At 42.7% G+C, this 13600-nt stretch overlaps 1 protein-coding gene across 1 annotated transcript in view; it reads right to left on the minus strand.

The window, feature by feature from the left end:
• The window catches only part of SSTR1 (somatostatin receptor 1), a 36761-nt gene continuing 23161 nt past the window's right edge, over positions 1–13600 (minus strand). The window contains exon 2 of the mRNA XM_085061849.1: positions 1–3582. Coding sequence (XP_084917975.1) covers positions 2175–3377 — 1203 coding nt within the window. The 5' untranslated portion in view covers positions 3378–3582 and the 3' untranslated portion in view covers positions 1–2174. The remainder of the gene's footprint in view (positions 3583–13600) is intronic.

A 13600-nucleotide genomic window follows, 5' to 3' on the forward strand; every position in this document is an offset into this window, starting at 1 on the left:
TTGTTAAAGCTTTTCACAAAATATTTTAATAAGGATGTAACAGTTTCCACATTTGCAATTTTTAAACTAAAAGGAGCTGACTCACAGTCCACTGAAGTGAATTAAGATTTTTTTCTCTCATTTTGATGGACTTTGAATCAGACAACTTTGAAATACTAAATTTATACATTCATTTAACAGTACCTAAGTTTTGGTGAAAGAAATGTACAAAGTAGCATCCTGCTTTTTGCTGCTGAGAAGAGTTAAAGGGTATCATTTAACAAAACCCTGTAGTAAGTCCATCACCACAAATACTAGATACCTTAACTGGCAACCTTACACTTAACACTGTACTTAAGCACTGTAGCTACAACTACAATGCTACAGGTATGCTGCTACTAGAGATTTTTTCCAGTCTCTTGCTTCAAATTGCCAGTAGTTATAATTAATACAACCACAGTATTGTGCTAGAGAAGTGATTTGTCACAGCTACTGGGACATTTGCCACTGTGTGACACTGTTAGCATAGGTGGTAGAAAGCAAAAAACATCGCTGTTTATTTCAGCATAGTATGTACCAACTCTTCCGTCTGGGGTAAGAGGGGGTAGGGATAGAAGGTTTCATTTAATCAACTGTCATGTATCAAAGAAAGCTTCATCTGTCTATATGAAAATTGTTCTGTCATAAGAGGAGAGGGGAAAATTCAAGAGAGAATTTCTCTGGGGGAGACAATGTAAATGAAAGAGTTAGAAAAAATTACAATATTTTTATCTGGAAAGGAGCCTTCTTAAGCGTCACCCATTTTAAATGCAACCTTGCAAGTAGCCACCACAGACATAAGTACACAGTATAAATTGCTTCAGAAAAACACGTTCACAACACAGTGACTAGAATCAAATAAAAAAATCAAACAAGAAGACATCTGGCACACATTAAAAACAAGAATTCTCAGAAATGAAACATTAAGAAGCTCTGGGTCAGTATATTACATTGGCAACATATGAAATCCGTTTCGGATTTTTTAGTGCAACAGAAGAAATTGGAGCTAGGGTAATAGCTATTACTGAACAGCTATTTTTTCTGTCAAGTATTTATTTCAGAGACTGATGGATATTTTAAAATTAATTCCCCTTTTCCCATGTAGGCTTAAGTGACTTTGCTGTCACCCAGGTCATTCAAAAACTGTCTCAGCTCCCTTCATCACTGTTTCACAGCTGATAGAGCAGACTCAAGACAGCAGATTCACAGTCTAGCGCTCCCTTTAAACTTTATTATCAGCACACTTTATTGTATGTGTGGACACATTCAAACATTTCCCAGCTCAGTGGTCCCCCCAATTCCCATCTCAGTGAGTCCCAGCTCTCTGCTCCCTGTGCGTCACGGGACTGCTTATCTCCCATTATCAGCAACCTGCTATGCAGCTCCAAAGCACAGCAATAATCAGATTTTTCCCTAAGACCTTTTCTGCTCTGCTTCTGCCAAGCATAACACAGAGAGCCAAAGCCTCAGTGAGTTGGAAGCTGTCTGCGAAGCAAAAAACATCTCTGTGACTATGCTGCATCTTTTCCTGGGGACTTTTTGCTCCCCACTTTCTTTTTATTCCAGGGGAGGGAAAGGTAGGTGCAGAGAGAGGCTACTTGCTCCTTCCTGGGGGAGGGCAAGTGTGCGTTGGGGGGGAATTTTTCCAACATTTCTAATCTCTGAAGGAGAGGCACATACTGACAGAAGTTGAGCGGGGTCATTTTTAGTTGGGGTAGTCTGAGCCTGAATGCTGGGGCTTGACTGAGGCAGGCTTGACTCAGTGGCCTGGGGTGTCTCACTAGACAAGGGGAAGAGCAAACTGTACAAAAGGTGGAGAGAGAGTCACTGCAGGACCTTTACAGCCACTGGGCAGACACAGAGAGGAGTGGCAGAGCCAGGCTAGCCGACCCTAAACTAACCCCTGAGAGCTGCAATTCCCTGAGTGGGTGTCAAAGCATCAGAGAATGCAGCTGCTCTCAAGAGGGGCAGCCAGGGTGCGGGGGGGGCAGCAGATCAAGGATGTGGGATTTTCTTTGCTCTTTCTTGTGCCAAACACTCCTGGCAGTGGGCAGGACCAAAATCCCCTCCCTCCCAGCCTCCCCGTGCCACAGCCCTGGCTTCGCTCACCCTCCAGCTGGGGGGCAGCAAGGGAGCTGGGGGACAGGAATGCTTCCTCAGAGTGTGGTAATCCTGGAGGTGCAAGTGCCATTCCTGTACATGCTCCCTGACTCCAAGTTGTCTGGGGGAAAGTCCTCCACGCTGTATGGCCTGCTCTTGAGGGCGGTGGCATAGTAGTCGATGGGTTCCTCTGCAGCATTGTCCATCCAGCTGAGGCAGAGCAGCCGCTGGAAGGACCTCTTGAAATTGTCCGAGAGAAAACCATAGAGGATAGGGTTGGCACAGCTGTTGGCATAGCCCAGGATGACAGAGAGCTGGCTGATGGTGGCATCATCCTGCTCTACAAAGACATTGACCAGCTGCACAATGTAGAAGGGCATCCAGCAGATGACAAAGACCATCACCACCATCATGACCATGAGGGTGATCTTGCGTTCTGAGCGTTTGCGTTGCTGCCAGCCAGCCTTCAGGGCCACCATGCGCATCTTGGCAATGATGAGGATGTAGCAGAGGCAGATGGCCACCACAGGCAACAAGAAGCCCATCAGAAAGGTGTAGACCACAAAGACCACCAGCCACCTCTGGGTGGGCTCTGGCATGAGCATGTTGCAAGCCACTGTTCCATCACTGTTGGCTGCTGTGTTGGAGAAGATGATGATGGGCAGGATGATGAGGATGGAGAGCACCCAGACACCCAGATTGACCATTTTAGCCACAGTGGGCCGGCGGTACCTGGCCGCCTTGATGGGGTGCACCACAGCGATGTAACGGTCCACACTGAGCACAGTCAGGCAGTAGATGCTGGTGAACATGTTGATGGCATCCACACTGAGCACCAGGCGGCAGAGCAAGGAGCCAAAGGGCCAGTGGTGCAGCAGGGTGGAGGTAACCAGAAAGGGGACGCTAAGCATCAGCAGCTCATCCGCGATGGCCAAGTTGAGGATGTAGATGTTGGTGGCTGTCTTCATCTTGGCATAACGCAGGATCACGTAGATGACCATGGAGTTTCCGCACAGCCCCACCAGGCACACCACGGAGTAGATGAATGAGATGAGGATGGCGCTGCCCTGAGACTCACTCAGGGTGCTGTTCGGAGCGCCAGAGGAGTTCCTGCCGCCCGAGTCCATGCCCTCCGCCGCCGCCTCCTCCGAGGCGCCACTGGCTCCGCCGCCACCACTGTCGCTGCCGCCGCTGTCGCTGTCGCCGCTGTCGCTGCCTGCACCGCCCGGAAGCCTGGGGCAGGTGCCATTGGGGAGCATCCTCTGCTCGGACCCCCCTCCCCGGCTCAGAGCAGCAGGCGTCCGCCGCCGGCCGGGCTGGGCATCATCCCGTCAGGGATCCCGGCGCGGCGGCTGCGGGACGCGGGCATCGGGAAAGAGGCGGCTGCCGGCGCCGCTCGCTCCGAGAGCCGGCAATTGCTGCTCTCCGGCTGGTGAATGATTAATAGCAGCGGCGCGTCACCAGCTAAGGAGAGAAGGAGGGAAAGAAAAAAAATGCAGGAGGAGACGTAAGTGGATGTCCCTTCCCACCCCCCACTCCCCTTGCCCGCCTCCCATCCCGCCCTCCGGCTGTTCGCAAATCCGGCAGCTCCAAGGCAGCTTGTTCCCTGTCCCCACTGCCCCCAGCTACTCATTGCCCCCCCGATCCCGAACTTCTCTCCCCACCCAGTATTGTTTCCCCTACCCGGCACTGATTGTCTCCCCTCCCCATCCACCATCCTTTCCTCCCCCTCCATTCTCCGTTGCTCTCCCTGCATGGCACGTGGGTCCACACCAGGGGCACCCTGGCAAAGGCACTATTCTTTCTCCTTTAAGAAAAAAGCCTGGATCTTGGGTGGATGTGTAGTGTTACCTGGGCAAGCATGCCTCATACCTACACAGCTGCTGTAACTCTCTCCTGTCACTGCACCACGTGCACTGCCCACCCCACAGGGCTGGCACCGGTCATTGCACTGACTGACAAAGCACATCACATTCTGCCCTGTGCACACAGCACTGCCCGTGTCTCCTACCATCACGCAGCTCCATGCCCCCTGTCCCACCATCACCACTAGATACCACACATGAGCAGCCCTGCCCCTCTCCACCGCTCTTTAAAGATGTCCTCCCCATCCTATTGTAACACCTCAGCACACTCTCCGTCTCTGTCACACCCAAAAGTGCAGTGACCAGTTTGCACACTACAGCCTGCCGTGACTATTTACACCACAGTGATGCCAAGGGCATTACATGCTGTCCACCCCTCTGTCCCCACACATCTGCTTCCACTCACAGGCTCAGTTCAAGCTCAACTACCACATGCTACCTCACCGGTGATACAACCTCCTCTCTTAATATTGTACTTAAAATATACACAGATCCCTGATAGGATCGTATCCAGGTGAGGCTGCAAACTCCTCCGCATGCACAGTGACACAAACCATTGGCACCATCTCTGCTCATACACTACATATGTGTAGCTGTCACTACATAACTTATTCCATGCTATACCCACCGACTACTTCTATACATTGACCCATACTGTGCTATTTTGTACATACACCCTGGTCCTAGATGAACACACATACACCAGTGGCTCCTCATATTGTCATCTCTAGGCAGACACTGACGCCTTACACACCTCATCCACACCACCAGTTCCAAACACACATGAACATTTGCAGACAGTCCTAATACTGCATCACTGCACCCTGACAAGCATACTTTTCTTAAGAAAAATAGAGCATGATGTTCCCATACACCTCTCCTTCTGGGCAATATGTCTCAACTCCCTATATGCTATTGTTCTGAGTATACCGTCTGTCCTTACATACATATACATAACCTCTTAGTCAATTTTCTTATTCCACCACCACCATTCTGTACATACCACCGGATCATTATGTATTAACTAGACATGGTTACTTGCTAGTACACACAGACCCTCACACTTGCTCACTGCATCAACGCTCCCTCAGCACAGGCATACACACAAAATACTCAGTAATTGCTTATTTATTCTGTTGGCTGTAGCCTCTCCATCCATATGAGCAAACCATACCTGTATGGGTAAGAACCTGTTTCTTCACGTAAACTGCCACCTAGGAGCACCACCTACTTTTGTCGAGAACAGCAGGTCCACATCACACAAATATCACCACAGTGCATATGCTGCTATATGCTCCCCACAGCACCACTATGCTCAGCATCACACATGCATCCTTGCAACCTACGCATTTTACCATGCATACCCATCACCTCCTACTGTTCACACATCTTGTTATCACTGTCTGCCCACCATCACAATTATGCATATTATCACTACCCACCACTTTAATATGCAGATACATGCCGCATTACCATCAATTGATTACAGCACATCATCAGGAATTTCTTCTCTCTAGCACCATATATATCCCTATACCCCTCATCAACACCAGGATCTATTCAAACACATACATGTAACCTCTCTGACTGTATGATTTTCCTCATATCAGTCATCACCTCCTGTCAATATACACCTAGGCACTCCCATATGATGAGCGTGTGCTCTTTGACACCTTGTCAAGTGTATTACATTTAGCACATGCATACTTTTGCATGACCCTAACCAAGCTGTTTCTTTTTCTTCTGTGTTTAAAGAGCAGATTGTGAATACGTATAGATGTATATATACACCCCTGCACTTTGTAAAAATAACCTTATTCAGTTTTTAGTAATTGCACACAAGTTCTATTTGGATAATACTCTTTATGACTTTTGAGGACTTTTTGTATTTATATTCTAGTATAGAAATGCATTTATTGAGCAGCTTTTGCAAATGATCTTACCATTCCTAGGACTGTTCCTGTATATGAGTGCTTTAACTAGATGCTTGAGCACTTGGGGATGTCATACAAATTAAAATTCATACTTGCATTTGGGGTTTTAGAGGTTGTATATTCTGATGTGTTAGCATCAGAGCTTCCAGCATACAAAGAAAAAAATATATTTACACCATGGAAAAGCTTTTCTTGCAATGTACTATCTGACACTGCTCAAATCCCTGCAATTACATAAATTCAGCTGAAGAATTATCTTCTTTAAAGTTTGTACACTGGGAAAATATGAATCAGCTTTCAGTCATTGATATGAGAAGGAGCATAAGTCAATAGCTGCAAACCCATCAACATGAACATCTGGTTGATTTAAGAACTTTAGTCTGTTTGAAAACCTATAGTTCAAATAAAATCCATTTTTTGCTTACATGAGCATTTGTTTTAAGGGACATTTACTTATGGAGTGTGAATCAAAGGGTTTCCTTCTTTTATATTGTTATAAATTGGCATTTAAGCATTTTATTTGTGCTGTTGCCTATTCCACATTACTTTGCCATGCTTGGATTTGGCCATGACTTGCACCCAACAGGGTCAGTAAAAACTCTTCTGTTGGAGTAGATGTGGGCATGGTGTTCTTTCTTACAGCAATTATTCAAAATACATTACTTATAAATTGTAATTCCTGCAACAGTACCACTAGCCCCATGAGGCAACACACACATACCTGCTTGACATACATGCCAAGGAAAAAAAATGCCATCATAGGTATAATTATAATAATGTACTGTGTGCTATAGCATACACTCAGAACGTTTGATATCTCCATTCACTGAAGTTTGCTTTGGATATGGAGAATTTCACAATAGAGAATGATATCACTTTCCAAAAAGGAATTGTTTGAGTGCCTGTTTAGTCACTTAGATTGATTCCTCTAACAAAGTTCATAGGCATTAATTTACTGAGAATTTCTAGCTACTGATCTTTACAGATGTTCAATGTTGCTCAAGATTCAAAAGCATGTATTTCTAACCTCAACTATTTAATAAAGTAGAAATGTTTGATTTGAAATAATGCATTTCATTATCCCAATAATGATATAGTGCCATTATAAATACTAGCATTGGCATAGTTTCAACAAAGATTCCTTTAAAGCAGAAATTCTGATATAAACCAATTCTAATCTGGGAACACACTTAGAATTTTTTTTTTTTTTTTTTTGATTTCTTTCTTTTGGCTGAGGACTTTGCCTGTAAGGAGTAGACCAGAGGACTAAATTTGTCTTTATAGTCCAGCTGTCACAAAGTGAGGAAGGGCAGCTTGACCTTCTCAACACAATCTGTAGGTTTGCCTAAGACATATGTAGATACTTTCCAACTGCCCATTTCCATAGCAACACCTGCCTCTCACAGAAGGGAGGAAAAAGAGTCATCTCTTAAAAAAACTTCTATGCCACACTGGGAAGTCTGGGGCTAAGGCTTAGGCCATGCCTGGGTTTAGAATTAGGGTGGAGACAAGAAGCCCATAGCTCCAGGTGCAGTGGGGATGCAAGGGGGAGGATCAATGGTGGGGTAGTCTGCACAAAGAGCTCATTCCAGAACACTTGTTTGTCCCACTGAGATAACACTAGGCATCTCAGGCTACAGTTCATCCCATGCCTAGGCTTCTGTTGAGGTAATACATTGGCTAAAGCCAGCAGCTCCTGCTGAAAGGGGTTGAAAAAGGGTTTAAAAGCTGAATAAGGTAGGGGAAGACTCTGCAGATGCTATCCCCTAACAATTTTCTCCGCTGCGTCATAGGCTGGGCACTCTGGATAAGGTGTAATGTACACTACTTTTGTCTAATCCTTGGACTGGGGCTAGGAAAGAGACAAAGCCAAGAGCTCCAAGGGAGCTGAACTTAAAGAGGGGTTGAGGAGAAGACTGCAATTTTTTCTCCTGTCCACATTCTCTTACAGGACGTGGCCAGGCTGTCAGGTTAAGGTCCATTCCAAGCACATTGTAGGGTTAGACTTATGTGAGGCAAAGCCCAGAGCTCCTCATGATGAAGCCCTTCCCATTGATAATTGGAGCTCAATCCCTTATTTTCTTCCTACGGTTGAATACTAGCCATTCAGCTCCATCTGAACTTTTGAGGGAAGAGTGCCAGTGGCAATAAGAACAGTTTTCTGACAAACATTTCTCCTGAGGGTGGGGTAAGGCTGACACTCAAAAGCTCCCACTTAAAAAAGCTTACAAACAGGTCACAAGGCAGATGATACCTTTTCTCTCTGTCAGGATAAATTTCACCTAGTGTCACTGCATCTCAAGTATTGTGGCAAGAAAAAGGGAACAGTCATGGCACTTAAAATGAAGCCTATGGTAATTTATTAAATATTTAAACCTGAGAAAATATATGAATAATTTTCTTCAGTGTCTTTCAACTTTTGAGCACAGCAGTGATGTGGTAATGCATGAGACTGCTCTAATTTGCATACAACATGAGCCCTAAGTAAATTCAAGAGTTTTTGTGGGCTGAGTCGTTTCAATGAGGTCCCACTGACTAATTCAGTAAAGTGTCTCCTATTCAAACTGTAGACGCCCTGTGCACCACTCAAACCAAATGTTTCATAAATCTTGCTGATAAATTAATGAGTGAACACTCTTTTACAACCATTTATTTCTACAAAGTAGCAAAATATCATATCATTTTGTTAATCAATTGAATTGTAGTGTATCATAGTTTTGCTAAAAATCATTCAGTACCCATTTCAATTGCACATCTTTGGAAGTCATACATTTTTCATGACCTTTTGATTAAGATGGAAAATTTTGTGCTGCTTGAACCACTCAGATGTAAATTCTGTTCTTACCTTTTGACTGATATCACTGGATGTGTTATGAGTCAGCAGAGATTTTAACTTTTCATTAGAATGTCAACACATTTTTAAAAGCTTCCCTTTTAAAACAGATATTCTATCTTACTTGTCATGATTCTGGTTATCATTTTACTTTTAGCAGGGTGCCTAAAATTTCCATCAATTTTAGTTATGATTGAAAATGCAGTGCAAATAGACAGATGGAAATGATTCATTATAATAGCATGTTAGAAAGCATTTTCTCCTGAATGAAAAATTTTGTCATTTGGACCTTACAATTAATTGAGAAATTAACAACTATTCTGTAAAAACAGATGTGTTAAACAAGATTCATCAGAGAAAGAGTCAAGCTGTTGCTTAGAAAATGCATAAATGAATCTTTGTGTCTTGATCAAGTTGCATTTATTTCAGACCTAGCTGCTGAAAAAGTTCAAATCAGATGGCTGGCAAAAGCTGTGTTGCATTTCAATTCTTCCCACTTCATCACATTTTCTCCTGTAGTAGTTAATAACTGGCACAAAGTACCATTATTTAAATCAATTATCCAGAAGTCATGGAACAAACTGCTTTGTGTTATTATTTTTTTTGGGAAGGCTGAGGGCTGAGTGCATGTGCTGACAGCACTCTCCCAAGTTCTCAAGAGCAAGGTAGCTGACCCAGCTAAAGAAATATAATGTAGTGCCCAATTCTGATCTCAGACACACTTTATCAAATCCGGGTAATTCCATCTACTGGTGGTTAACCAGGTTTGTATAAATGTGTAAGTGGTTGGATGTTGGTTTTCAGCCCTTGCTTCCCTTCAAAAAGTTACTCAGTGACAAGTGTTAGCAGCAGCAGGTGCAACCGAAATGCTACTGAGTAAGTTTTGGCTTTAAACACAGCCAAGGACAAATTGTATTTAGCAGATTTTCATAATGCCAAGCTAAAATGTGCTTGGATCAGGGCAAAAGCTTGTTGAAGAAAAGGTTTTAGGTTTTCTGCTCCTTGTCTTTTGGTAAGATATTTCCCTACAGCAGATCTCGTTCTCTGCTGCTTCATCCAGCCTGATTTTGAAATGGCTCAGTCATTAGTCTTCACCAGACTCTTTACAGTAATTGTTACATTTAAATGTATGCTGGTTGGATACTGTTTTCCAGGGCTAAGTATTTATTTTGGCAGGCCTAGATACAGAGTATAAATATTGCACTAAATGTAAGAGGAAAATGAGGAGTGATCCATAATGAATGGGACGGGCTGGAGAGAAGTGGGTGGGAGGAGGTTATGTTTGCAAGCAAATAACTTTAAACAAATCAATAAATATTTCTATGATTGAAGAGTGCAAAGTTAATTTGTAGGATAACCATACCTGTTGTGTGGCACCCAGTTAAATTTTATCACTTTTTTCATAGAGGTTGTGGAAAGAGTCCTCAGTGTGTGAGTTTTCATTTAAAGGTTGTATGAATAAATGATACAGCTCTTCCTGATGGATAGCTTCTCAGCCTTCTGAAATGTATTTATACAGCAAACAATCTTTAAATTCCCTGCAAATCTTGTTAAAATTTGATTTTCATAATATCCTGATGTGTAATTGTTTCTTTTTACTTGAGAGTAATAGGAAGCCATTTTTTATAATAGAAATGATAATACACAATTAAAGGGAAATACTGCTACTAACAACTGAAGTAGCAGTACATGCCATACAGTGATAGCACAGGTCTAGTTTGTGCTGTCTGAAGTTTAAGTCCAACTACACAAGAGTGACTGAATAAAAGCCTAATCCTATGGTTAACTTTGGTTATCTCTGATATTTGTACACATCTGAAAATGGTTCAGCATTTGGGGAACATTATTTTATACATCTAAAAGTCACTGAAAATATTTCAGATTTTTCTGTTTTTTTAGTATGTTATCTGGTATTCTCATGTCCTGTGCTTTAGGTAGCCACCAATGCTACTGCAAAAGGGTACACTGCTGTGTTTTGGATTCAGTAGGAGAATAATGTTGATGACACACTGATGTTTTAGCCTTGCTAAGTGCTGCTTACCCTAAGTCAAGGACTTTTCAGTGTCTCATGCTCTGCCAGTGAGGAGCTGCACAAAAAGCTGGGAGGGAGCATAGCCAGAACAGGTGACATTGCTGGCCAAAGGGATATTCCATGCTATAGAATGCCATGCTCAGTATATAAACTGGAGGGAGTTAGCCAGGAGCTGCTGAACCCTTCTTGGGGACAGGCTGAACATTAGTCAGTGTGTGGTGAGCAATTGCATTGTGAATCACTCATTCTTGGGTTTTAATCCTTTCTCTCCTTTTCCTTTTCATTACAATTTTTGTTACAATCATTATCATTATTACTATTATTAGTATCACTATTATATTTTGTTTCAAATATTGAACTGGTTTTATCTCAACCCATAAGGTTTCCTTTTTTTTTTTTTTTTAACTTGATTCGTCTCCCCACTGGAGGGGTGGTGATTCAGTGAGCAGCTCTGTGATGCTTAGTTGCTGACTGGGGTTAAATCATGACAGAATGTGAAACAATAAAGTGTATCATGGTATGTAACACATATATTCACACTGCTGCCTCAGAGTGTGGACAGGAGTCAAAGGGAATGAAGACTGAAAACTCATCTCTATGTCTTGAGTAAAGGCACTATTAGTCATTTCCATAGGCAAGTTTGCCTAATGTCAGAGTCCATGTTTTTCTATAATTTTATTTTCACCTCTCTTTTTAATTCAGTGCATTTGTTTTTAATTTCTTACCTATGCAGATCATCTTCTTTTGACACACAAAACACAAATTGTTTTCACTTCCTTCATGCTAGTTCCCATCTTATTTATCCAGTTGCTGTAATTTTCAGACAGGAAATGTGTTTTGCAATTTCCAAAACTGTCTAAGGAGAAGAGGACTAGGTGAAGGTCACAAAGCAGGCAGGGATGGTAAATGGCTGTTTCATCTCTGTGTCATGATCAATAATGTACCTTATATCACCTCAGAGTGCAAGCTGAGTGTGATAATATGTGAATGAAATACAGAAAAGAAGGCAGTTTTTAAGTACTTGCATTAGTTAGAAGATATTCAGTCTTGAGCTGTTGGATTAGCAAGAGGGTATGAAAAGTAAAAAATATTACAGGCAGCATCCATTTTCCCCTTCCTATATTAATACTGACTCACATGCTTTCTGTCTCCTTTCAGAACTCATGCTTTGGTAGTGGGATAAAGCCTGGACTAGCACAAATACTTAGGCACTGATTTAGTGCCTGTGGTGGCAGTACATGAGGAGGGCACCAGGGGCACACATTCAGTTTTTGCATTCAGGCACGACCCTGCAGTGGGAATAAAAGAGAACTGAACAGTGATATTAGGAGATACACTTGAAAAGTGATCCAAATTGAACCACTGATTTAGACATGCCTGGAGAGGTTTGGTATAGTATGTCATGCTCCACTGGGTATGAAAGGCAAGCCCTGGGTTTTGTACATACAGAACACTATTTTGAGCAGAAAATTTGTTTGCATCTACCCAAGGGATGGAGACACTATCTGCTCCCCTCAATCTTTCAAAGAGTGTGTGCTGAGAAACAAAAGTTTTAGACCACCATTCAGTTGGAACTTCTTTCATTTTTTCTCTTTTCCTATTTTGCTATCATGCTGTACATCTCCTCCCCAGTTGTTAACATCATTCCCTGTTTCATGCCAAACAGTTTGTGGGGTATGTACTGTTGGATTTAGTGGGTAATGGTTCAAAGCATATACTTGACATACATCTCATCCTGTGGAACCTGATTGTCCACAGGCTGCTATGGACATTTCCCCCAGATGACTTTGCTACTGGTGCTTCTGAGATCAAACACACGAATAACTGAGAAAATTAAGAGCTGTGCAGTGTGCAAACCGCCGTAAGAACAGTCTACATAATCTAATATTTTGCTGTCTGAATGAATGATGGCAATCACTATGGCAGGGCCTGTGAGCTAAGCCCTGGGGCCTGTGGTTTGTCAGTGTGCATTTCAGTAGGAGCAGCTCCTGCTTTTAGCTGCTGGGTAATCCTGCTGCCAGTCTCTAAGCTCTAGGGGAAAGCACAGGGAGCTTTATGTGTTCTGTAGGCATGGCCAAGACTCTTAAATTTTACCCTACAGCTCAGACACCAGCAGACCTACACAGGAGATGAGAACTGGGAGACAGCTCTGGTTTCTAAAATGCAAACAAGCATACCAGTCATATCCAGATAAGAATCACTGCTTTGTTTTGTGGGTTTTCAGGATTCCTACAAAGACTCCTCTGCAAGAGGAGGGGAATAAACGTAGATGTGGTTACTTTTATTATCTTATAAAACCAAGAATGACTAAAAGATGTTTATAATTTTAAAGTTCTCAAAATAAAATGTATGATATGCTGGTCCAGCTGTGGTAAAATTTTTACTGAATTAACTGAAGCCAATATTTTATCTGAGGGAGACTGTGGAGGATAAACAAAGAACTCAGCATTCCCTCTACTGATGGAAATAAACACATCACTTCGTGCTAATACATGATTATCAGGTAATAAACCCATGACCATAAAGATGGAGTTTTCTAATTAGACTAGAGAGAATATAGATATTGCACACTACACTGCAGCTTTTCTAGCTTCACTAGACTGAACAGCTGTCTATAAATATGGGAAAATGTGTGGAGAAAAGTCTGAACAAGACTTTATAGCATTAACAGTGGTGAAAAATCAACTGCAGTCCTTTCCCATTTCTATCTCAGCATTCATTTCTGGAACAGTTTAAGGGAATAGTGGGTAGTATCCTGGTGGCCTGATGGACAGCAAAATTCTGAGTTTTTAGTTCTCAGTAGTCATGGTCTCATGAC

This window comes from Lichenostomus cassidix, chromosome 5, assembly GCF_008360975.1.
Source record: "Lichenostomus cassidix isolate B80296 chromosome 5, HeHo_3.0, whole genome shotgun sequence".
Lineage (NCBI taxonomy): Eukaryota > Metazoa > Chordata > Aves > Passeriformes > Meliphagidae > Lichenostomus > Lichenostomus cassidix.